The sequence below is a fragment of the Rhinolophus sinicus genome, chromosome 15 (genome assembly GCF_057876585.1).
Source record: "Rhinolophus sinicus isolate RSI-liver-muscle chromosome 15, RSI-T2T, whole genome shotgun sequence".
Lineage (NCBI taxonomy): Eukaryota > Metazoa > Chordata > Mammalia > Chiroptera > Rhinolophidae > Rhinolophus > Rhinolophus sinicus.
In genome coordinates this window covers 134,004,468-134,030,556 of record NC_142515.1, presented here as the reverse complement: position 1 = coordinate 134,030,556, position 26,089 = coordinate 134,004,468, and the positions used below count along the sequence as shown (strand labels likewise).

General features: G+C 49.8%; 1 protein-coding gene across 13 annotated transcripts in view; it reads left to right on the top strand.

Annotated features, from left to right (window-relative positions):
* Nucleotides 1-26,089, top strand: part of CAMK2D (calcium/calmodulin dependent protein kinase II delta) — a 188,526-nt gene that overhangs the window by 130,867 nt on the left and 31,570 nt on the right. For all 13 annotated transcript variants that reach the window (XM_074338638.2, XM_074338634.2, XM_074338635.2 and 10 more), the window contains exons 5-9: nt 267-332; nt 3,190-3,262; nt 12,302-12,404; nt 17,471-17,554; nt 24,988-25,082. In XM_074338638.2, coding sequence (XP_074194739.1) covers nt 267-332; nt 3,190-3,262; nt 12,302-12,404; nt 17,471-17,554; nt 24,988-25,082 — 421 coding nt within the window. The remainder of the gene's footprint in view (nt 1-266; nt 333-3,189; nt 3,263-12,301; nt 12,405-17,470; nt 17,555-24,987; nt 25,083-26,089) is intronic.

Genomic DNA, 26,089 nt, shown 5'->3' with positions numbered 1-26,089 from the left:
TCCGCAAATCAGTCTCGGAATATGCGTATTTATGGTGCAAAGCACCCAGCGCTACAAAGGCATGCAGAAGAGCTGGGAATGCTTCGCACAATGTCCTCTGGCCATTATGAAACTGTAAGGCTTGCGGAGTTTTAAAACACTTATATTCTGATGGTAATTTTTAAATAATCTGTAAACAAACAGTCTCTATGTGAACACAGGTGCACATCCATCGATGCCTAATATTTTCTTCTTTTTCAACGTGAATACCTTGCCTGTCTTCACAGAGTTACTGGAGGGGAGCTATTTGAAGACATAGTGGCGAGAGAATATTACAGTGAAGCCGACGCCAGGTAAGTGACTGGCCCGGGGCTTAGTGCAGGCTCGGCCTGCACGTGACAGCTGTGCCCCGTGTGGTGCCGGTCCTCCTGGGCCTCACGTTCCTCTCATGTTGAGTCCCTCTTAATTGATGTCCCTCTCGCTTAAGGATTTCCAAGGTGACTCTTTGGAAAAAAATCAAGGAATCTGGTCTGAACTTCGTTTTTGTCCAGCATCTATAGAGTGCATGTTTTCTTTTGTTTTTTTAGAGCCTAACTGAAACGACTTCTGCTAAAGAAGCAGATGTCTTGAGCGAAGTTAAGAGACCAAAGATTGCAACCCCCTCTTCCATAGATCCTGGGCTGCCCAGCGTGGTAGCCACTGGTCATATTGGACTATTTTATTTCAATTATGATTAGTTAAAATTAAATAAAATTAAAAGTTTGGTTCCTCAGTCACACCGCCAGTTTCAGCCACAGGCGGCTCGTGGCTGCCGTCTGGGCATAGCAGGCCACGGGCACGTCCTTGGTCGCGGGGAGCCCCATAGCATGGGCCCGCCACACACTCACAGAAACGCGTGGCAGGAGCCCCATGCACCCGATAGCGCTGTTAGCTGTTCAGCGCTTTGGGAATCTCATCAAAGCCCCTGCAACTCTCACTTGAACACTGTTTATTCAGGTGTTTCAGAGGCTCCCAGAGGATTTTCAGATCTTGTTAACTGGCAGATCTTTACAGAAGTAATGGCTAGCGCTGTGTCCACTTGGAAACTCCCCAGGCACACAAAGGCCAAGTGTTTGGAGTGAAAGGGCATTGGTCACTGGCTTAGGTGGCCCTCAGACTACATGCTCACTCCCCTCGGCAGCCTTTCTGTGTGCTCCCTACTTGACACTCATTTTTCACAACATAAACAAACGCATGGAAGTTCAGCTGCCCACTGGCCCCTCTCCTGCCCTCAATGCTGCCCTCCTGAGGGCCACCCCTCTGTGCCCTCAGCACACGGCCGGCTAAGGGTGGCCCGTCTCCCCAGAGCAGCCCATGCACACGCAGGCTCCCTTCTGAGTGTCTGATTAATCTTCCTGCTGTGATGCTATTGTCCCTGGCATTCGGTGACTCTTACCTGTACATGACTACACTCTGCCTTTTAATGGAGGTTTTGCTGCCAAAGTCATAGGAAGTTCCATGTCACTGACACTCAGATGAGTGCATCGTCACCAGCTCAGTTTACCCTTAGAGGTCACTCTCTGCCCACTTGCCGAGAGAGAATTTTAACCAAGATGGTGAGCAAGTTGGAGAATTTCATTTATTGTGCTTTTCAAAGTTATATAAATAGGCAGTTATTAAATTGAAAAACATAGGTTGAAATTCAAACCGAGACTATTGTTTCTGTGGAAGAGCCTGCGGGCACCTGGGCAAACCCTGTGGCCTGCGTCTTTTCATGTGCAGCCTTGTATGACGTTTGGAATTCACTGCAGAATATTTTCAGGTCCCACATATTAGAGACAAAGTCAAGAAAACACATTCTCCCCAACTACAAGCATAAAGAGCATTTCTGCAAATAATTGTAAAAGTCTGTTCTCACGAGTCCTCGAGACGTTTAGAATTCAGTCCATTCTCACTGGTAAAAATGGCGCAGTTCACGTAACAGGAATTGTTTATTTCTTTATTTTCCGTTTTTCATTAGGCCCAATACCCTGTGATTTGAGAAAAGAAAGGGAAATATTCCTAAAAAGTAGTACAAAGTGAACATTTTGGTGGAAGGGAAAGGAGTCCGTGATTTTAGAAAATAATTAGCAACACAGATTAGCTATAGAACGGAACCCAGACAATGTGAGGCTCCTACTGGTTCTCGTCATTGAGTTAGAGCTGGAAAAACCACAACTATGATCCGTTGTTGACATTGACATTGTAACAAATCAGATGGTGACCACTTTTCTTAATTTAAGAATTTACTTTGGAGTAACGCTACTTTGTATATTAAATGGTTGCAAATGTCCCCCTTGAATCTCTTGCTTCCTCCGTAAATGGGTGTGGTTGTGTATAGATGTACACGCTTGATGGGTGTAATATGTCCCACGTCACTCTGTCATATGACAGCTCATGACACCGCACAGGTGCCCATCAGGGGCTGCCCCTCTAATTTAATTAGCTGTCATGACATCAGTAAGCCTTCATAAGAGAAGCATGAACTGTGCATTTTGACAGCTAACAAGCAAGCGTTTCCTCGCTGAGGTGTGTGGAAATGGGACGACGGTGAGCGGTGCCCCACGGACCTAAATGTTATGTTTGCTTCCCGTCAGCCCTTCGCTAGTCCCCAGAGTCCTGGGTGACTTTAAATTCTCCCTTTGAGACTGCAAACCCTCCCTGGTTTTCCTAGCACGTATTGTCACTGTCTTCCAGTCGAAACGGTCCATGTGTCCCACCCTTTTTAACCCTGTTCCACCCACCACTTCATCTGTGTTCGTCCTCATGTCACCCACCTGTGTTTAATTGTGACCTCAGATTTTAAACAGTTTAGGTGTGTCTGAGAAATACCCACTAATTTTCTGTCTCTAAAGAGTTTTCCCAGAACACTGTGGAAATTATGAATGACTTTTCCTCCCTGAATATGGAAACCTCAACTTCTGGATACCAGTGATTTAATGTGCAGACTTGCAATGAACAAAACACAGCTCAAATTGTTTCATCTGAACATGTCACAAACTCTGTGTTGGATGTCATTCTTGTTAGAACAAGATTAGCTTTATTCCGCAGTATTTCGTTCCAGTATAAAGCTAAGACAATGTGGAAAGTGTACTTTTTGTTGGTTTCATTTGAACCTTCATTTATTTGTACTGAATGTGATTATGTGCCTTTAAAATGTTCTCCTTCCATTCTGCCCTTGTATCTTTGCAGTCATTGTATTCAGCAGATTCTAGAAAGTGTAAATCATTGTCACCTAAATGGCATAGTTCACAGGGACCTGAAGGTCAGTATGTGGAGTCCACAAATCTGAATGGAAGCAGTTTTTTTTGTTTTGTTTTTTCTGGGGACAGGGCAGAGGGTGGGGATTTGCCTTCCCAACTTCTGCCTCAAATAACTGGACGATGGAGTGAAAATGCATGATGCTTCTGTCAGTCGCTCATCTACAGGCGGAGTGTACATCACAGCCACGCGGGCGGGCGGAACGGGTCGCGCTTGCTCCGCGTCCAGCCGGAGCCCCCGAGCGGGCCGGGCGGCTGCCCCGCGCCCTCCCGCCCGCGCCTGGGGGGCGTCTGTGATGTACGTCGCCTGTAGACTAAACGCCACTGCTGTTCTGAGACCGCCTGGCCGTGGCAGGACGGCGGGCCGTGCGCTGCTCCCGTGGAGGCCGACGAGCCCTCGGGCGGGTGACAACTGCCCGCTGAGTTAGCACCAGGGGCCCTGATGGAACCTTGATGGAACCTGAGGCCAACGTGAGCATTGGGTGACACTAGGACAACGGGAGCGAACGGGAAGCGCTTTTGGGGGGCGGGGGGCGCACAGCGGCTATGGAACTGCGTCTGTGCTCCAGTTTGTTCCCCTAAGTGTTTACAGCCGGGAACTGGCTGAGCGCCTGGATTAAAAGCCGCGCTTTGCGTGGATTTTCTGGAGCACAGGGACGCGCCGCTGGCTCCCGTCTGGCTGGTCCCGCTTGTCCCGAGGTGCTCGTCACTCGCGGGAGCGGCGTGTGTGCCTGGCAGGTGGCGCCCCGCGGCCCGTGGCGCGTGGCGCGGCCCGTGGCGCGTGGCGCGGCCCGTGGCGCGTGGCGCGGCCGGCGGTCTCCGCGCTGCGCTCGCACTAACACTGCCCTGGTGTTTGCATGCAGTCATTGCATTCAGCAGACCCTGGAGGCCGCGCTGCACTGCCATCAGATGGGCGTGGTCCACCGGGACCTGAAGGTGAGTGACGGCGCCCCACCGGCGCTCAGCTGCAGTTGCTCTGTGCAGGCACAGTGTGGCAGGGAGCTCGCGTGGGCCCGTTCCGTCAGGCGACGCACGCCCGTGCCCTCGCCACGTCTCCGCTCTCCACGGGCACACTCGACACTCGCGGGCACACCTCTTCCAGAGAGTGAGCTCCTGCGTTGACAGTAGACAGGCTATTGCATCTCGTTCCTCCCCAGAGGGGTCACAGCACCTAGTGTGGCCCAGCAGGACTGAGGCGCTCTCTCCATTCCAGCAAACACTGGTCGGACTGCACACGCCTGACACTGTAAAGGGGTGTCAGAACTGCACAGTGAGTGGGGTGACGTCACGAGGTAGGTTTGGCCCGAGGGCTGGGGATCCGACCACCCGGTTCTGTCACCTCTGAGAACCCAGAGCACACACGTGCATGCACACGCGCGTTTTGTGGTACCTGAGGACCTGTTCTCAGAGTTGCCACTTGAAACATTCTATTCTGTGTTGTGTTGCTGTAAGCTCACTGTCAACGCCAAGGATGAAAGTACAGATCCCCTCCGAGACTTTTACAGCACATTTCATGGGTCGTGATATCGGACATTGGTACGTGTCCCAGCTCAGCGAGCCAGCCCTTCACTCACTGGGCCTTTAATCAGAAATGGCCACGGGCCTGGGATGTGACAGGGAAGAAAGAGATGTTTTCTGACACATGAGCTGAAGTCACTGATTAAAAACTCAGGCAGGGGGTTTCTAGGACGCTTATGCCAAAGGACAGCCTGCGGCATCACCTGTCAGATTTCCTTCTAGGGAAATGTAGTTTTGCTCCATTCTTACCCACCCAGTAAGGAGAAGACAGAGGAACTTCTGGTGGAGCTTTTATGATTCCTGTACTTGCCTGCACTTTGCTGGCCTGGAAATGCTCCAGCCGCGTCTGCCTCTCAGAGCTTGTTTCATACACTCTGAGTGCAGGACGCGTGTGGAGGCCGTTGGTGCACGCCCTCCTTGTATTGGCACATTTACCAACATATTAACATGCAAATGATGTGCTGCTGACATTTCTCATTACCAGGCTTGAAACAAACTGTGGCCCTTACTGTTCCTAGGCCTTGTGTTTCTGTTTCCATATCCTGATTGCTCTGTGAATTCATGCACCCTACAGATATGTAATGCACAGTTCAATTTGTGCGTATCAGTTAGAGAAATCGCAGGCAGTTACATTTTTCGTCCTTGTCAAAGGTGCCGTGAGCAGGCGAGCGCTGTGTGCTGTCTGTAAGACGTTCCTGGGACCGGGCTATTTAACAGAGTTTCCCCATCCAGGACACAGTATAGGACAGGACCTCAGACCTAGTGAATGCCTGCAGCATGTCCCTTCAGTTTAGGAGAGAGTGGCGTGCTACCAAAAGCACATTCATACTAGAAAAGGCAAAGCTGAATAAAGTAGATTGCTATATGTGTTAATTAATATTGAATAAAGAAGAGTAGCATTTCCTCTTTGACACAGTGAGAGCCTAACGATCACTGTCGGACTTTTTCAACAGCTGCCACCTGTGGGGGCTCATTAGCCAGGGAGCCACCAGGAGGACACTCATTGGACCTAGAGACCAGGCTGAGCACAGCCAGCGGCTGGAGGGTGTCCCTGAAGTATGGTCCTGGTGGGGGCATTAGCAGCAAGGGAGCTGGTCGGTGGGTACCAGGTGGGGTCGGCAGGGCGTGATCCACAGCCTCTGTCGAAGGTGCATCCAGTGTCGGGCCAACTGGGCTAGACCCATGCGGCCCTGGGGTGTGGCAGTGGTGACGTAATTACGGCACTTAGCCCAGCAATACGAGTCTAGTCTGGGGGGTCAGTGTCAAGGCAGGACAGTCACAATACAGGAGGTGATCGCTGCCATTTCTGAGGCGGCTCCCATGTGCCCTGTGCTGAGTTCCATGACTCTTCGCAGTACCTTCACGTGGGGGCACTTAGACTGCCCGCCCCCATGGTGCCCAGTGGGGAGGCAGTGACTGAATGACATTCCGTCGCCAGTGTCACTCCGCCAGTACAGTGAGCTGTGCCCAGGCTCACAGGCCCAGGAGCGCGAGTTCTCAGTTCGGTTTAGTTCAGCGAATTGAAAACCTTCATAGAGACCAAAGAAGAAGTGAAACGATGATGGGAAATAATTTTGCAGCAACATTAAGAATTATTTGGGAAATGGTTCTAAGGTTAGTGAATCAAAAGACTTTTAAAAATCCCACCTGTGAGACTTCCAGAGCTACGTGGAGACTGGATCAGTTGGACTAAGAGAAACGGGTGTGTGTGAGGCGTGACGTGGAGCAGGGCTGATAGATGGGAGTGTGACGTGAAAGCGTCCTGCCTCGGGGTCAGTAAGCTGGCACGGCCACAGCCTTCGGAATCAGGGCCCAGAGAAGAACGAGAGGCGCCTGCCACATTTCACTCGAGCCACATCACAGCAGTCACTCTGGAGTGTTTACGGATCCATTGTTTCCGAGGGCGCGTTACTGGGATGGGACTCGGTATTGGACGTTTGTGAACCGATGATTGGAAATTCAGGTACAAAAAGAAGAAGAAACATTCATCAGACATTTCTGAACACCAGTGAAGGCCCCGTCTGAGCTGTGGGCATGTTATAGACCAAGTGAAGGACAGGCCTTGTGTGCCTGGAGCCTCCAGGCTGCTGGGTCCACGTTACTTAAACATATGTGGAAAGTGGATGGTGGCTGTCCCTCCCAGAGAGAAGGCACAAGCACTGCATCCCGAAAAATATCAGGTCAAACAGAGGCTGCAGTGACAAGTGACAACCCTGATGTCACAAGAAACAAAGGAATGTGGAGTCAGATGTGTTCTCGTTCGAGAGCCGGGAGAAGAGCTTCTGTGAACAGTTGACAGAAGTAACTCAAAAGAGAGCATTCCAGAGCTCTGCTTTTTCCAACCACTGGATTTCACCCAAAGTGATGAGATTCTTTCAGTGCAAAGTGTTCAGAAACAGTTACTACGGTACTTCACGGACAGCAGTCAGAATAGGAGGGTCCACACACAACTGGATCTTTTGGCCACAAGAGGCCCCCGTGCATTTCCTCGGCAAGAACATCGTCTTTCCTCAGCCAGCCTCCTGCAGTGCACTGTTACTGACGGGAACGCATTAGATGGAGGCTGGCAGTGGGATCATGGATGGGTGGGTGGGTACATGAATGGATGATGGATGGATGGATGGATGGATGGATAAAGAGATTTTAATGGAGGTAATCATTCTGGAGATTTGGGGGGATTTTAAAGACTATTTCATAGGAATAAAATTAAATGTATGACCAGAAAATAATGTGTTTTCTGGGGGAATATATGACACACAGTAAATTCTTGCTAACCATGGGTATTAGACATATAAAATTGTGAATTCTACATTTTGAATAATTATCAAATCACAATTGTTCCACTTTTCTCAGAACCACATTTAGATGAAACTTGAAAGAACTTACCATTTGACTATAATGTACGTCTAGGTGTTTTAGAAACAAACTGTGTTTGTGATAAATTCCAAAATTCATTTGGTTATTCTAGTATTTCTTTACTGAGTGCCTAGTACATGTCAGAAAGACACTAGGTAAGCGGCACTCCCACTGTGGTTACACTGGTTTTTCATTCTACCCAATAGTGAGCCTATAATGTAAAAGTAAACCAACACTCAGGAGTGGAACAGAGTGGTATGCGTGGGCTCACTCGGGTGTGCGTGGCGACAGAAACGGTGCCTCCTCAAAGGCTCCCAGCTCGTGCGTCAGCTGGAAGCCGCTGGTGCTGAGCACACAGATTCAGGACCCACTCAGCGTGAGAATCAAAGCAGAAATCCCCTTTACCGCCTTCACAGAAGAACACGTGCTGTGTGCACGAGTGAGCTCAATATTCAAGCTTTTGGATTCATGCACAGCTTCATTTAGTGTATTTCTAGGAACTGTGTTCACACCGCCTTTGGCAAAGCAACGTGACTGAGAACACCGGCACCCAGAGTGGTTCACCTCACGCTGAAATGCCGAGACACCACTAGAGGGAAGAAACCTAAACAGACAGTTTCACTCACACTTTGGAAATGCATCTCCAAGGGTGTGCAAGAATCAAATCATAGGGAATAATAAAATGAGTAGCTTGCTGTGTTTATAACAGTCATAAAGAAAAAAGCATTAGAAAGTGAAACAGGTGTGTTCACTACACACAAACATCCCTACAGTTTGGGCTTCACTGCTGGATGGTGAGCGCACGCACGTGCAGTGAACTCTGTGGCCTGACTGACGTCTGGGCACTCACACCTTTGCTGGGTTAGTTTCTTAGTGAAGAGCACACTGACTTAGGAGTCCTGCCACGGGCGGATAGGATTGGCAAGAAGCAAGATCAAAACTGCGCCTTTCTCCTAAGTCCTCGCCTTGTTTATCTGCATATGGACAAAGTGTGAATACTTCCAGTTCTTCTCCAGAGCATCCACGGAATGGACTGCCTTCTGAAAATGAGCACTTTTAGGCCGTCAAGGAGTTTGCTGAGCGTCACGTCTTTGAAGGAAGGAACCAGGAAGTCAGGTTTCAGGCCTTCACTCCATCTTTCTGGACCTCCCTCCCTCGCTTCAAAACTTTGACTTGTTTTATCTCCCAAGTCCAGAAGTGAGTCCAGCACCTTGCCTCCGTACTTTGAGATACTCAACCAGTTTCAGGAAAATGCCACATCGCAGTGAGGGAAGTGGCTGGTGTGCCCATGTGGGCACAGAGGACAACTTGCCAGCCGTTGCTGCTGATGTGCTATAGATGGCTGTTGACATGGAGACCAGAGGTCATGGACATTCCTGCAGCATTAGGAAGCAGTGGGGTGGGGACGGAGCTGTGTGTGATCACATCTGGAGACTCTATTTAAAAACCAACCTAAAAAGTGATTGCATTGGAAGAATTTAGAGATAATACATTCGGATTAACCGAATAGATTGCATTTAGTTTAGAAATGCAGACATTCCCACGTTATGAACATCGTCATAAACAGTGTTCTACACACTGGAAGGGCCGCTGCCTGGAGGGTGACAGCTAACTAGGGTGTGTATAGCATCCCTTCCAGGGGACACAGCCCTGTGACAAAGGCCAGTTGGAACTTACGGTTCCATGTACACTCTCGGGACATAGTTCATACTTATGACGTCGGCTGGGGAGATGGAGGGACTGATTACTTAGCTCCAAGAGTCTGTGGGCTGCAGGTTCCACAGAGCTGACGACATCAGGCCCAGGACACACACCCAGTGTTCGTTCACTCTGTCTGGGTCATCACGTTGCCCGTTTCCTTCGTGGTGCTATGCCCATGTTCAGCTACAGCTGCACTGGAAGACCTGTGTTCTCACCCCCCTTTGTGATTCGCTCTAGAAAACCCAGCTAGTGGAACAGCAGCCACCAGAGCTCAGTGGGGGTGCTTGTCAAGGAAGGGTCGCCGGTCAGCGGAGAGTCTACCGTCTCGGCTTGTGCACTGGAGCCACGCACTGCCTCCCTGTGTGTGGCATTCAGAGTTTGAACCCACCTACTTGGCCAGCGACCCTTTGTAGTCCAGTAGAATTTTACGGTGGCAGCTGGACGAATGGTCAAACTGGTGGGCTTCTGCAAACAGATATTCTGAAAGGTTGTGTATAAACCAAGTTTGTGTGAGACTCTCAACGTTCCATTGGAGGCAGTCTTGTGATGAAATACTTGATAAAGCAAATAACCCTTCAATATTGTCAGTAATCATCCTGGGGTTTCAGGTTCATTCCGTAATTCTGTATTTTAGGTTTGCCTAAAAGATATCCGTACACATGAAGCCATTTCGGGGCGTTAATTTTTAAATCTATGCTGTACCCTTGCAGTTGCATGGCTTTTCCTGTCCATAACTGCAGCTGAACAGCCGTCGTGGGTTTGAGGTTAAACACTGATGCAGACGGGTCTGTCACTTCCCGAGTGACTCCCGAGGCCCTGCAGGGAGGCCTTCCAGGTCACGTCCAGGGCCATGTCTGCGTCACTCAGAGGCCATGCCTGACGGAGCCTCAGGTGGGAGGGTTCCTGCTGCTTTAAGGCAGAAAGCCCACAGCACTGCCCAGAGGTCTTTGGTTTAGTGATGAGAATAGTAGCACAATTTTTTTCATTTTTTTCACTGATGACACTGGCATTTGTTCATCAAACTTCAATACCACTTGATTTAAAAGCCCTGAAATGACTGTGACTTCCCGAGTGATGGAACTCTTCCTTGAATGAGTCTGGTTGATGGATCAGGGCAGATGTGTGTCAGCAGAGACCTGTGACATCTCAGTGCTTCCGAATGTGAAGGTCACAAAGAAATAAATGAGTGCTTACAGTTCGACGTGGTTTTTTCCAAGTTATTTGTTCCATAAGTTAATAGCTGGAAATGACTTCTCGATTGAGTGAGAATGCATGAATGGAGTGAGCCATAAATTTTAGTTGTGAAAATAAAACATCAAATATCAATCACATAACATGTTAGTTAGATACTGTAGAGTATCAATAAATAACCAGAGTTCTAAGTAATTTTGAATGTTAGGTTTTGCTAAAAGTTATTTCAGCAAGAATAGTTCATATTCTTGAGATCTCTTCATCCCAATATCCAAATGAAATGACCGTGTGTTTAGTGCTGAGGTAATTCGAAATCCCATCAGCCCTAAGCATTACTTTACAGACGTGTGCTAGCAGTCACAGCTGTCCCTCTGCAGGGACAGTGAGGAATCTGATGGCAGTGAGCAGGAGCCTGAAGAAGCCGGGGACCTAATTAAAACTTACTTCTTCCAGACTCAGCCTCATTTCTTCCAAGTTCTGGTTATGAGTCTTTTGCTAATTTGCATGGCTGGCTTAATTAATCAATTAGATGTTGGTTTAGGCTGTGTCTAGACAAGGTCAAAACAACCAACAGGATCGACAAATTCAGTATGAAAAAATAGTAGCCAATTTCATGAAAAAATGAAATTAGTTTTTTGTCAACATCTAAACAAAACTGATTTGATTGACTGAATTTTTCGATTTTCAGACAATTGTTTTGGCTCTTGTAGAGTCCACTGTTTCCCAACTTTGTCCAGCCTGAGACACGCCTCCGAATTTGCTGGGTCTCACTCGTCCCAAGGTAAAAAGATGCTGAACCACCTGTCACTTGTATCCTCACCCAGTGCAGCCGTGCGTGTCTCCATGTGCCTGGGCGTGAATCGGGCCTCACCGCGTGGATGAAGCAGCCTTCTTTTCCGGACCACCTTCTCCTTTTAGTTCTTTGTGTCCACACAGGCAGTCCTGGGAAATGCCAGGCTTCGTCCTGGTTCCTGTTGTCGGAGTACCAGTGTCTCAAAGGTCTGGTTGGGAAACAGTGGGATAGAAACAGCCTGAGTCCAACACTGAGTTATTAGTCCTCGAGGTCCCAAGGAAATGCAAATGCACCTTTCTCATAGTATTGCGAGATGTCAAAACAAAACATATAAGTCATGCTTTGAATCACACTCTGAAGACGTGAATTATGTTTTAAAAAGCTAACGATAACATTTGGCAAATAGTAGTACCCTCTTTCTGCCTTTAAGAATAAACAGATTCTTAAAGACAGCAATTCTAACGCATAATTTCAAATAAGACTCCAAAATCTGCACAGAAATTGTTTGGAAACTTCAAGAAATCCAAGTGCCTACATTTGGGTCCAAACTCTTGAAGTCAAGTAGGATTTCATTTGCAGTTTCATTTGCCAAATGTCGGTAGATTGGTCCAACTCTGTCATCCTTTGCCAAGTTTCCTTCTGCTGGCAGTGTGTGTATGCTCTGTGAGGCTTCTGAGTCTGTCTGTGGCCAGGGCTGGAGTGCAGCGGCTCCTGGAAGCATGTGAGCAGGTTGGAGGGGGCTCCTTGCATTTGGCCCCCAAGCACAGCCCCCCTCTGCCCAGCATCGCCCCATGCGTTATTGCATCTTTCTGGACCTGCACACATGGTAACTTTCCACATTTCTAACCATATTTTCCCTGGGGTTTAGGACTGACAGGGCCATGCATGCCTTTTTGCTGTTTTCCTAATCTTGTAAAATGTTAATTTTGAATAGCCACTTAAAATTGGTTCTCACTTCAGTCTTCCTTTTTCTTTCTAAATAAAGCCTGAGAATTTGCTTTTAGCTAGCAAGTCCAAGGGAGCGGCCGTGAAACTGGCAGACTTCGGCTTGGCCATTGAAGTTCAAGGGGACCAGCAGGCGTGGTTTGGTGAGTACCGACCGGCCTCCCACGCCCCGCACGTCCCGCCCACTGCCGGGCAGAGGGGACGGAAGGTTCATGCTGGCAGCTTGACCAGCTTGAAGGTGTCGGGCTTTCATCAGCTCTGAATTTTACTGACATTAAAGGGCCTAGAATCGAGAAATAATTTAAGGGAGAATATTATAGGAGAGCAAGGACATGCAGACTTTTTTCTTAAAGGATGGGTAAGAAAATGGATCCTGTCCTCAGATCTACTAAGACATTTGCAGTGTTCAGAGTTCGTGTTTTATTCGTGAGGAAGTTGTGATGCTAAAAGCTACCATGTACGTAGCAGGTGCTCGGGAAGCACTTGCAGAATGTGTCACATGTCTTTGTGATTAATGTACGTAGATGCATGTGACGGGTTCCGTGTTCACTGTCTCCTTTCTCCAAAGTGCCCGTTTCCTCTCTCAAATTTTGATGATTTTTTAAAGGGGGTGGGGGGTGGGAGATGAGGGTAAGGGGGATCGAATACATGGTGATGGAAGGAGAACTGACTCTGGGTGGTGAACACACAATGGGATTTATAGCTGATGTAATACAGAATTGTACACCTGAAATCTATGTAATTTTACTAACAATTGTCACCCCAATAAATTTAAAAAATAAATTTTAAAAAATTTTTGATAATTTTTTAATTTCTATATGATGAAATGTGTTTCCTTACAACTAAGGAAGAAGTTAACTCTAAACAAATTTAAATTATAGTATTTCTATCCAGGCTTGTGGACTGTTTCCATGTTTAGCCTGATAAATTATTTCGCCCGTTGACTTCCTTCTGCCTCTGTTTCTGCCATTTCCCAGTGTTAACCCACTTCTCTTGTAATGTTTTATAATATAACCTCTCTGCAGCCTCAGTCTTACTTCTTTTCTGACTTTCTGTGTATTGAGGTTTGATAAAACTTTTAAAAGGCTTCACTTCTCACTGCTTTCCCCTGACCAACGAGAAGCAGAGAACGCAAAAGGTGCCTGCCTTTGGTTTACATGCAGACGCCTCCGTGTCCCTAACTACGCACCTAACACCTGCCCAGAGCTCCCAGCATGCACCTCGCCGGAATCTGCCCAGCGGGTAATGGGGTGATGGCTGGCAGCTCCCATCTCCCATGCCAGCAGCCTAGGTCACAACCCTATTTGATGCCACCCGTCCTGGGACCTGACTATGACCCTCCCCAAGGTTAATAGCACCTTTTCCCCTAGGTCTCGCCTTACCCAGCAGATGAATGTAACACCTCCAGACTTGGCATCTGGTTTGCCATGTGTTGACATCTGAATAAGTTTGATCCTGTTAAGTGCAAAGCAAAGGAGGTGGAACTAGACCTCTGTGAATCTGAGCTGCAAAGACCTCTTGTGTCCTGGGCAAGAGTGTGGTTGACACAGATAAAGAATACATGAGGACAGGAAGCAGCAGGGTTGTCCCCAGGGTGGGACAGACGTGTGGCTCAGACGGCAGGTCCTGCTCAGATGGCGGGTACTGGCACCGTGGCCTCGGCGACTACCGGCCGGCGTGCGTGGGTGTTCTGCTGCCTTTGGGGCCTGCTGGTGATGGCGTAACACTGCCACCTCCCTCCTGGGTAAACGAGGGTTTGTTCCCTGCCAGGCAAGGAGATGAGGGCACCAGGAGAAGGTTTGGCTCACGCAGAAACCTGCTAGTGCTGGCGCGGCGGGAAGGGCACCTGGGGCCTTCGGAAGTTCCAGGGATGTGACGGTTTTGCATGAGAGGGACGAAACTGGCTTCTGTTATGTAATGCCCATCTGGGCAGCAGTGTGGCGGATGCTTCAGGACCGGTAGCCTGCGGGTCAGAAGCCGGTTAGGCTGAAGCAGTGTTCACGTTCCGCGTGAGGGTGTCTGGAACTCAGGAGGACACGGGAGCAGGGAGCAAGTCCCAGGCGGTGTGCAGGCAGGCAGGCTCCCCGAACTCATGGCCCAGAGATTGGGTTCTGTGTAGAACAAAGCAGGACCTCGCTTCACGAGACTTGGGGTGTGAGGCAGGATGCCAAAAGGGGGACATAGGCTCAGGGCTGGACTGCCACATCTGGGTCCAGACTGGGTGTCAGGACAGGACGGGGGGCCTTACGACCACAGCTGAGGCTGAACTTGACACCAGCCACACGCTGGACACGTCTGAGCGTGTGGGCTCTGAGCGCCTGTCCCCTTCCGGGTCAGCTCGGTGCTTGTGTCCTCTAAGCCCGCAGGCTGTCGGGACATTCTGCTCTGTGAATAGAGTCCCTGGCTTCTGCCCGTTAGGCAACCACGTGCCTTGTTCGCAGGGCGCACCGTGAGAACTGTTCAGGGGGTTTTGAAAACCATCTCAGTGTGAAGCAGGTGTCACAGTTCTTTGTCACAGTGGCAGCCGCCGAGTGACGCAGTGAGTGGAAGAGTGGATGGCAGGCTTGTGAAAGCAAGAACATACAAATACAACTCATGCCTTTCCAGGGGTGCTGACTCAGCTCTTAGAGCAGGCTGGTCCCAAGAAGCAGTGACATCGGCAGGCGGGCCGTCCCTGTGCGGCAAGGTGCCGTGAGCAGCTACACACTCGCTCAGGGACGTAGGAGAGTCATGCCTTTCGGCAGGTGCCTTTTAAATTCTGAGACAAGTCAGCACTTCTCAAGTGTAGAAAAACATCATTTGTAAGTTTAAGAGAACCCACGGGTCTGCTCAAGTTCGAGTGACGGCTCGCGGGAGGGGAAGCTGGCGTGTGAGCCGCTGCATTTCTCTGGGTTCTGCCATCTGGCTCAGGAGGAGAGGCGTGTTTTAGTGTGAATGACTTGTTTTGATACTTACTCACTATTATCTGCCATCATAGTCTCATTTTTTGACTCATTAATTTTATATTTTAAAATGTAACATCAGTGTCAGCGGGGGCGGGCTTTTTATTTTAATAAGAAAAATGGAACTCTTTCTTTATTATGTATAATTACGCCTGAGCTTCAGGCTTTTAAATAATTTTATTTTAATGAAATAAGAAGCCAATTACAACTCAAACAATAAAACTGTGCTAGGCATTATAGAAGCTCCTTATTGGGTTTGATTTTCTTTTTTTGATTCTCACTTTCAAGTCCAAATACGTGTTTTTCCCACGTTCCTTCTTCTTTCTTCCTGGCCCCAATCTACTTGAACACGAGCCAGGAATGCCTGGCGACACCGTGTGTCACTAGACTTGGTAAGGTGGCTGGGGCGTTTACCCAGGAGCCATGTGCACACGCAGCCCATCGTCCCTGGGGCTGGGAATCAATTCTGTGTGCAGCACGTTTCTAGTTTTCATTGCTGCTGGGAGAAGGCATAACCACCACAATGCTGTTTCACGGAAGACTTGTTTTGTTGCTTGGTAGGAGGTCCTTTTAAACAATAGTAAAGTTTTTTTAATGGCAACATGTTGCATTGGCTACAGTAAGTGATTCTGTTTTCTCTGGGCTCTGATGCCCGTTGGCTTTTAGAGGGACAGACGTTGGCTGCCTCTGAAGAAGGCCGGCTCTCTCATTCCTCACGGGCAGCATGTATCGTGATAAGCTGGATTCTTTTGAGTTTCATCGGCCTCGGTATCCCTGACTCCAGGAGAGCTCGGGCACACACGCCGATTCTTAACGAGCCTGCGTTTAGACGTGTGCTCGTGTTCTTAGGAGTAGCCCCCGCCCCACCCCCGGCTGCTGAAATGGAGCTTAATGAGAGGGAACGTGCTGTGTGCTCGTAGCATTTGCGTCATCTCCGGAAGAGGTTCCTAATGACTTACATTAAAATGGTGGTGTCATCCTTACTGACACAGACTTCTCCTCTCTTCCACTGAGTGAAATATCATCACCAAGGTATTCCACTAAGCCGTTTTAGACCTACACTGACATACCAGTTCTAGACGGCAGAGCACAGATTGTGCACACAAAGGGGTGGAAATTCCCAGTGTGAAGGACCGCTGAGAACTGGTCAGCCAAGAAGGGCACTGAGAGGGATTATTTAGGGCCTTCCTCTGTTCGAGAAAAATTGGGGAAATTCGGGAACAGAAAAGGTAACATCAAGGGTGGGATGAGAAGTCTGTTCTCCAGACCTTGAAGAGCTCCGTCAGGTCAGGGCTCAGCCTCATTCCGCAACCATCATAGACCACCTCACTTGCAAGATGATTTACTGGAAAGGTGCTTTAAGTTTGTTCTAAAGACCTGTGTTTCGGGTCCTTTATTTTATAAGTGCGTACTTCTCATAATAAAGTCATGCCGGGATCATGACAACTGCGTCTTTTGCAAGGTCCTAAGGCTGCCTTCCTCCTCCCTGCCCCTGAGGCAGTGAGTCTGGGGGTGGGGCCTGTGAATTGAGCCGACAAAAGACGATTAACAGGAGGAAAGCACACTCATTTTATGTGGTGTCAATACTTTAATTTTTATGCGCACAGAGAGGCCTTTCTAGAAAAGAAATGAGGACCCAAAGGAAGACTAGACCAGGACCTGACGTCCCATTTTAACCCAGTGATGAATGGAGAGGGGTTTGGGAGCTGAGCGCTGAGTCAGGGGAAGTGCCCCGGGGTCATTGCAGCGGGTGTGTCTGTACAGCCTCCTCCAACCAGCATCCGCTCCCATCCTAGTGACAAGGACAGGCTCCCCTCCTGCTGGGGGGGAGTAAGGGGGGCCTGGTCTCACAGGACCTGTGTGCTCTGCTGTGGGGTACAGAGGGCTCCTGAGGGACCTTCCTGCGCCTGCTGTGTCTCAGGTGCCTTCAGCCCACACACCTTGGTGGCGCATTGGGTGGGGTGTCCCTGTCCCCTACACACAGGCGATGGGGAGGACGGTGACGAGAGGCCTGACGTGCGCCCGACAGCAGTACCAGGGGCTGGGCTGGTGTCCGAAAGGCCAGGGACTGATGTCTAAGGAACGAGCAGACAGATCAGTGTACGTCTGTGCTGCCGTAAAGCAGCCTCCATTACATCGCCTCCGGGAGCCTGTCCTGTGTGGGCAGACGTCGTCAGAGGGAGCGGCGCAGACAGGGGGCTCTCCCTGCGTCTGCCCCTCCGCGCGTCCTGGCCCCAGGCCTGACTCACGCTCTCTGTCTTCCCTAGGTTTCGCCGGCACACCTGGGTACCTCTCTCCAGAAGTCTTACGTAAAGACCCTTATGGAAAGCCAGTGGACATGTGGGCGTGTGGTAAGGAAGCGTGTTTCCCTGCGGGTTTCCTAGGGCGCCAGGGTTGTTAGTTTAAAGCAGCGTCCTTTCCGTTTGAAGCTGATGTGACATAGAGTGGTGTCACTTCTCAAACAAGGTGACACCAGGCCACCTGGAGGGAGGAAAGGGCACCAACTCCTGTCTGAACTAGCAGGTCTGCCTCTCCCACGAGTTCCCAGGAGACGCGAATGCTGCTGGTCCCCAGGCCCCTGTCTGTGATGCTGGCCCGTCCTAGTCCAAGCAGCCTGCACACAGGTGTGTTTGCACAGAGTGCTCGGCCGGGCACACGCGGGAAATGGTGCCCCTTGGAAAGGAATGAACCTGCGCTTCCTCTGGAGCCTGGACGTCGGCCGTTACACAGCTCTGCCCCGGTCCGTGCCCTGTCCTCTCAGGGCTGTGTGCCTGGCCTCCCACAGCTTCTGTGACGGACAGGCTCCTAGTGGCTGACGCGTGCTTCAGAAAGGGCCCTGCAGGATGCTCTGGAATGTTCCCTCCTGGGCTGTGGGCGCAGACCCGTCATGCAGGCCAGACTACCCGGCCCCCACGCTGCACACGGGCTCCGTGGCCTTGGCTGTCTGTCAGCACGCCTGGAAGGACTTGGTAAAAAAAAAAACTTTGATTCTGAAACTAACTTTAGGTTTGATTTTATTTAAAAGCGTGAGTAAAGTCTCTACTTTGTAGAGAGAGATTATCCCACACTATACTTGTCAGTTTTATCCCATTACCCGTAGCAGCCTGGTGTTGGGCCTTAAACTGGGTGCAGCTGGGGCTCCCAGGGTCCTGCCCACGCTCCCCTGCCTGGGAAGCAGGTCTGAGAAGAGCACCGATCCGCAGCGACCTCCGGGTTCAGGCCTTCACCTGGCACCCACTGGCCCACCCCTCCCTCTCCGAGGTGGTTTCTTTGGCTGTAGAACAGGAATGTTACCCTCCTGGAACTTTCAGTGGAGATATAGCTTGTCAAGCAATTTAAATGCAGACAGCTATTACCTCAAAGGTTGGCGTTTCACTTAGTCAAAGGGTGAGATCTTAGGTGTGCTCCAAGCTGCCTTCGACCTGCCTCCCTGACAATGTCCTCTAAGCATGAACTCTAAAATGCCTTTGGGTTACAGCATTGCCACAAAATGTCCCTGTTCAAATCTAACTGTTAACGGCGGGTAACTCCAATATTGTCCTGCAGTAAGTCTGCCCCTGCCACACATCTCTTTCTGCTGGCGACTTTTAGAGCAGCGGAGCCTGCGGCTCCCCAAGGACGGTCGGGGCGCGCCTGGACAGTGGCTGTCACCTGAGGGTGACCTGCCTGGGGGCCTGCAGGGCCTCCTGCTCTACCCCTGCTTTGTCCTCCTTTCCCTCCTGTGTTCCCTCCCCCTGGTCCCGTCTGCTCCACGGGCAGAGCCCTCCGCCGGCCTCCACTCGCCCTGCGTGACGCGCTGGTCTCCGCACCCCAGCCTCCTCTTACAAATGCAGACGACGATGGTACGCGCCTCCTGCGAGGGCCGAGAGGAATGGTTAACACAAGTGTTGGTTATTGTTACTGTCGCTGTTATAATAGAAACCGAGTGAAGTTTCTAGGCCGCTGACACACAGCCTTAGCGGAGCCAGACAACACGCCTCAGTAGGTATCTCAGCATCAGGCCGCCGGCCAGCGCTCTCTGCTTCCGTGCTCACGGTTTAGTTCTTCCTTGTGCGCCTTTTATTCTGCACAAGATGATGCTGGGGACCGAGTCGCAGCTCCTGAATCCTACGTCACTCATTCAGGTCCTTTAAAGAAATCATTTGTTTGGTTCTGGCACTGAAAACACTTTTTGTCACCGTGTATAAGTTTATTCATGATAAGAATATCAGATCCTTTAAAAAGAACCCCCCTCCTCCCCCCAAAAAGAAATAACCCTGATGCTTTTACTAGGATTTTTTTACTGGTCTGGGGCATAATCAGAGGTGACCTTACCCAGAAACGCCTACATGGACCCTTAGCTGTGGGGGCTCTGAGCTGAGTCCAGGCAGCTGCATTTTAATAACTGTGACATGTTATCAGGGTTTAGCTCATCACACAGACTGTGCTCGATTTTAATATTACTTTGGTAAATTTGAGCCCACCTGGCTTCTGGATTTTCTGTTTGAGTGCATTTCCCAATACAGTTTGCTAACCTTTTTAAATACCGGCTGTCCTGTAATCACGGGTCTCACATCCATGAAGTGTGTGACAGCTTATAGGGCAGGAGCTCTGACTCTTTCTTGACTGGAATAGGGGCAAAAGGTAGGAAGAAAAATGTTGTTTTCCTCCCTGTTGTCTGAGAATGTGACTCTCAAAACCTGTTAGTAAATATTGGATGGATGGATGGATGGATGATAGATGGATGATGGATGGATGATGGATGGATGATGGATGGATGGACGGACGGATGGGTAGGTATTGTGTGTACACATGAGAACATATGTGCACACATACACACACACAATCACAGATCTCTTGAGTGACTTTCTGGAGACTTAGAGCCAGCAGGTGTCTCTCAACACACTTTGCCATGGAGAGAGCCACCTTTAACTTTGCTCAGTTTCACCCTTTCCTCCGCTTTCTTCACACTTTCCTACAAACAGCCACATCCCTTGGTGACAAACCCTGCCCATTAAAGCACATACCATATTTGCTGCCAGCTCCCATTCTCTCTAGAGATTGTGGTATCGTCTACTTGTGCCTAGAAATGCACTTGGGGGGTCACACACCAACCACAAAAATGTTTTAGATAGTCTCATACCACATATTTGGGGAAATGAGCACCACTGCCCACAACTAGAAGCATCATAATAGATTCTTCTGCCTTTCGTTACATATCTGGGTCACTGCTGTGTTTGGGACATTGTTTTACCATTTTGCTATGTGTCACCTCACTCAGGTGACATGAAAGGCACATTGAATTCACTTGAACTGTAAGGTGCCCCCTTCGTCACCCAATTGTAAGACCCACCAGAGTGATGCACAGCCTAGCGGTGGCTCCCTGCCTGGGGCGCGTCTGAGGGACACAGCTGTCCATCACACTAGCTCTTGCTGACTGTGTCATCCTCCTTTTCAAGGCTGGCGGTCAGGTAGTAGACAGGAAATGACGCCCCGGTGACAAGGACTGCAGAGGAGCCATGGCGCAGGATGGCAGCCCGTCTTCGCTGTGAGCTGAGCTGTGAGCACTCCTCACAGAACACTGTTTGTCTTCCAGCAGTTGACACAGAGAGCGAAGGATGACATTGGAACAGTGGCTAAAAGGAGCCTTACGTGATTTTATTAGAAATAGGCCATTTTCTGTACACAGAAACCTCAGCTACTTACCACCACTGCCTGGCTTTTTAACTCACAGAAAATAGTGTGACCTGTTCTCGGTCTTTGAAAGCAACTCGTCCATTACTGAAAAGTAAATAATAGACATTACCGAAGTGAGAACATAGCCTTTGTTCTGCCTTTAGCAACAGTAAATTGGTTTTGATGGCTTTCTTGTATGTATAGCTGTTTCCGTAATTCCCTAATGGGGTGGGCAAATGCTGTTATAGATGTCACTGAGTCACTGGCTTTTAACAGGACTTCCTTCTGCATCCTGGCTTAAAAAATAATAAATGTGAGCCTCTAAACATAGCCACCACACACACACACACACACACGTACATGCACACACATGCATCCACCTTACTACTTCTCTACCTGAATTAGATGTCACTCAGAACACTTACGAGTGACATAACTTAGGACTGTACAGAATACCATGACGCTTGTGGAACCTTGGAGTATTATGGAACATTCCTTCTTTCCCTGCACGGTCACTTCAGGTGCAGCATTTGTGTGGTCTCTGGGTCTGCCCCCTTCATGGTTCAGCTAGGCTAAGGAAGCACGAGTGCTTTTTAGCAAAGCCTTTCCCGTTTTGAAGCCTGAAGCCTCCTGCACAGCTTGTTTCTGTTAGCCATCCTGTGCTGGTGTGTCCTGGGCCCCCCGCAGGCGTGCTCCCAGGTGGCGTGTGGTGCATCACCCTTTGCGACCTGTGTCTGCGTCCGTCCTCCAGCCCTGGAGCAGAGCGTTACCCCAGGCCTTCTCCCGCTGCCCTGACTCAGGACCTAGATACACTGTCACATCTCCTGAGATCCAGTATCTGTGGTTTCCCTAACTTCATGGTTTTCACATTGTGGACTCTGGGCCACATTCCTCATAGTGACTGGCTTATCAAAAATGCCACTTCCCGAATGCCCCCAGAGAACCATTGCGTGTGGGCCTCAGGTGTGTGCTTCCACGGTCGTGCCAGGTGACAGGTGCCGCAGTGTTGAGCGCTTGACGCAGCTGGTTGCTGATCACTCGAGGGCGGTGGGTTTTAGGGTCTTCTCAGCATAGCGCAGGCTGCAGGTGCGCGGTCACAGACGTCTTGGCCAGGTGATGGGACCTTTTCCTCTGGGGGCGCTGACGTTTACCATGTATCGCTTAACCTGTCATCAGGAGACCTCTTTAAAACAATCAGTGTCTGGCTTCTTTAACGTGATCAGAAGAAGGAGTAAGAAGACGCTTCTGCTGAGATGTAGCAGCTGCACCTGTCAGACGGGTGGTCGTGTCACACCCGCTCGGACACCCACCCTGCCCGGCTCGGAGGGCTGGCAGGCGGCGTCCCTCCTACACGTGCCGGCTGTGCCCAGCATCTGAAAACTAGCTCCTGCCGTGTGTGTCCTCCCCTCCGCAGCCCGAGTCGCAGTGTCAGCTGAGCGTCCCTGCTGCAGTGTGTGGGCATGTTTTGGCCTCTGGTTCTGCGACAGCATCAAAGTGCCAGGCTTCCCTCCTCCACTGACCTGTCCTTTCCGGCTCCACACCCTCCCAGCCTACCCTCTGCACGTCTAGCTTCCCGCTGACATCCAGTTTCTCGGCACTGTTCCTTCATCTCGCCCATCACAAGAATGGCCTTCAAGCTGTTTTCATCACTAACGTGATGGTAGCTCTAATCAATTTACTAACTCTAGCTTTTATTAAAGGTCCTTGGTACTATAGTTTTTCTAACCAGGAATTACTGCCTCTTGACTCTTATAACCCAACGTCCCTCACGTCTCCCCACACAGGTATGTACTTACATCATGAAAACTAGTTTTAGCTTCCGTTATTAAAGGTTGTGTGAAACTGACTGTGTCAAGTAGTCGTTTGATGTTTTGTTCTGGAAAACCTGAAACTTAGCGAAGTGGAGACTAGCCCCACTCACCCTGCACCAGGGGGATTCGATCAAGTGCAAAGGTCTTATCAGCACATCCGTGAATAGTCTAACGTGCATCGCTTTCACTAGCGATGGTTTAAAAATGCCATGTAATAATAATTGCTTCAAGTCACCGTATGCTGTAATTTTTGCAGTTTGCTCTCTCATCTCACAGTTCTGTCCTCAGCTTGGTCTCCAGAGTCTCCTCACGTGTAGGTTCCCCGCCCTCCGTCTCTGTCTCTTCTCCTCATTCTGCCCTGTCTTGGTGGGGACGCCGTGGTCCCACAGCAGCTGCACAGTGACGCCATGCTGTGAGGGGGGTGCATTCCGAGACCACACAGGACGCAGCAGGGCCCCCACGGCTGCCTTGTCACGTGGAAGCACAGGAAGGAAGGAAGGAAGGAAGGGCCGCCGAGTTTGTATGAACGGGCTTGGGAGCCAATGTGATGAGGTTTCTACTGGTTAGAGGTGGGACGATTGGAGGATAACTAAGAAAAAACACTAATGGACTCCAACACTTCAAACGCGTAAGTGCACAGCGTCACAATGGCAGAAACCCTGTCCTTTGGGGGACCCTGGGAACCAACGCATTATTTTGAAAACTGGCTAATAAAAGGGGAAAATCAATTTCTCCACCTTCCTACATGAACTGCACCTCAGGGTAAGCAAGTAGTCGATGAAGTAAGTTGTTCTTGAAGAAGGTCTGATAGGATTAGAACACGGTTCCCAGCCTGCGGAGATGCCTGGCAGCGACCTCCAGAGGTCAGCGTCTCCGTTGTGAGCCGTTCTTCACTTCCTAGCAGCCTAACCCCCTGTGCTGCTTGGAAAACTGTCCAGAATCAGTGCCGTCGGCTGCCATTTCAAAGCCCATTCTCTTCACCCGTAACTGAGGGCCGGGCCCCACGGTGACGGCCTCTCCCTGCATGGAAACGCCGACAGACACCACCGTTATCACCAGCTGCGTCTGTGACACCAGGCAGTTCAAAGGGTTCAAAATAAGTGAAGTCTCTAACAGTGAAAAATGGGAAAATACTTTTGTGTTGTGAAAAGGAGGTACCCGTACAATGCGATTTTCTCCACGGCCTGTTTTTTTTTTTATTTTAACCTCCACTGCGACGAAGTGACTGTCAGTCTTGATTTAAAGGCCTCGTTGGGTTGTTATTGAGGGTTGTTGTTTGAAACGCTTACTCTGGTGTGTGTCCGACAGCTGTAAAAGACTAGGGGGTTAAACCACCATTTAAAAGCCGTTTCAGCTGTGACGGTGGCTCATCTGAAGACGTCGGGACAATGGACGATGCCGGAGCAGGGCTAGTTCTCCCTAAAAAGAAGAGGTGAGGGGAGCCGGAGACGTGCTGTGCTCAGGGAGCCTCAGGAACCTCGCCCGGGGTCCTAGCTGAAGGGAGAGCCAGCAGGAGAGGCCAGAGCGGACCTACCTCCCGGACACCGAGCTGGAAAAGAAGCTGAAGACCTGCACGGGGAAAAGGGGTTTTTCAAAAGTAGGGGCTGGGCATGTGATCACAGGGGGACAGGAGATGTGGGTACAGCAGATACAATTGTGCAGCAAGATAAAGCCTGAGGAACAGATTGTTAGTCAAAATTAAAGCAGATCCTCACTGCGGTAGTTACATACTGCTGACCTGACAGCAGGTTGTGTTACAGCTGAGTGTGTGTATCCTTGAGTTTCGTGTGCAGTTCTGTCTCCTCTAATGTGTTCTGTACTGTCACTGGTCTCATTGTTTTATTGAAAAGCTCTGTTTTTGAAGAGTAAGGTCACTGAAGGGAGAACGACTTTCACCCCCTGACATGTTGTCCACACCCCAGAGTCCTGGCTGCTCGGAGCGTAAATGTATGGCCCAGGCACCGTCTCTCAACAGCTGTCAGGATTCAAAGCACAGTGACTCACAGGAAATAAATAACACGTGTTAAGTTCTAAGCGTCAACCTACTAATGACTCATATCACACAGGATCTAAATAGACAGCTGTGCCGGGATGTCACCTGTAGGAAGAGTTTAGGGAAGGGAGGCCGAAGAGTGTGTGGCCTGGAATGGCAGGTGTCACCGACGTTACCTGAGCGCTTCGCTCCCCCACCCCCACCCCACAGGGCTTCGGAGTGGATGGCACGTGCCGCCCGGGTCTCCCAGCAGCCAGTCGCCTCCCCTGGGACGTGTGTGGCCCTGCTGTCTGTGTGACAACCTGTGTTGTGCTTATCCTTGCAGGTGTCATTCTCTACATCCTGCTGGTGGGGTACCCGCCCTTCTGGGACGAGGACCAGCACAGACTCTACCAGCAGATCAAGGCCGGAGCCTATGACGTATGTGACATTTGCTGCTGTACTGGAGTTTGCTGTCTGTGTGCTGACCAAGAACCACACGTCCTCATTGCTGGTTTAGCCATAGTTTTCAGCTGTTTCCTGTATTATCTGCCTCTCACTTAGGGAAAGGGAGGTAAACACTCAGAAATGCAGTCCATGCGGTCTGTCTGTATTTCCTTTGGGCTCCCTGTCTGCTAAGACTGAAAGGAAAAGAGTAGCGTGTCTAAGGAAAGGCCTCGCTTGTCCAAACGTGTGGATCTCAGTGCATGCTAACAGTGCATGCTAACGGTGCGTGCTAACACATATGAAAAGTAAAAGGTTTTCACTTGAGAGGTGATGACTAAGAGTGAGGAATTGAATGACGTTCCCAAATGCCTGCACGTAATTTTAAATTGTGTACCAGTGGCACCTGGCAGTGACCCTGGTGTCAAATAGAATGTCATTCCGTGTGTCAGTTTTGACTTGGTTTTTGTGTGTTTTACCTAACGGGCTTCTTTGCAATGTTTCATTTGAGGAAGGAGTTTCACAATTGAAAAATATTTGAAAATTGCAATCCCAATACACTTTACTTACAATTAGAATATTTGAAAGTAGGCTTATACACACACACACACACACACACACACACACACACACACGAATTAAATTCTGAGTCTGAACAGTGAGTCCTCTATTTTCTCTTCATGGATGAACTTTGCACTCGTCGGTAGAATTTCTCTCCTTTGGCAAATGTTACCGTAAACACAGTCTGCCCCCTCCCGTGGTCCCACCTCGCACCGCCCTCCGGGAGTCAGTGTGCAGGGTCTGGAGACACTTCCCGGGTGTTTCTGAGGGCTGACCAGGACCACATTGGGTCCACCCTCTGTGCACAAGTTCAAAGCTTGATGTCGAGTTGAGAGGGATTAATGTAAAAAGTGAGTTATATTCTGTCAGGTCTCATGAACTCCCCAGTGCCTTTCTGTTAAAATGTTCTATTTAGGGGGAGGTGTGTATCACAAGAGTTTAAA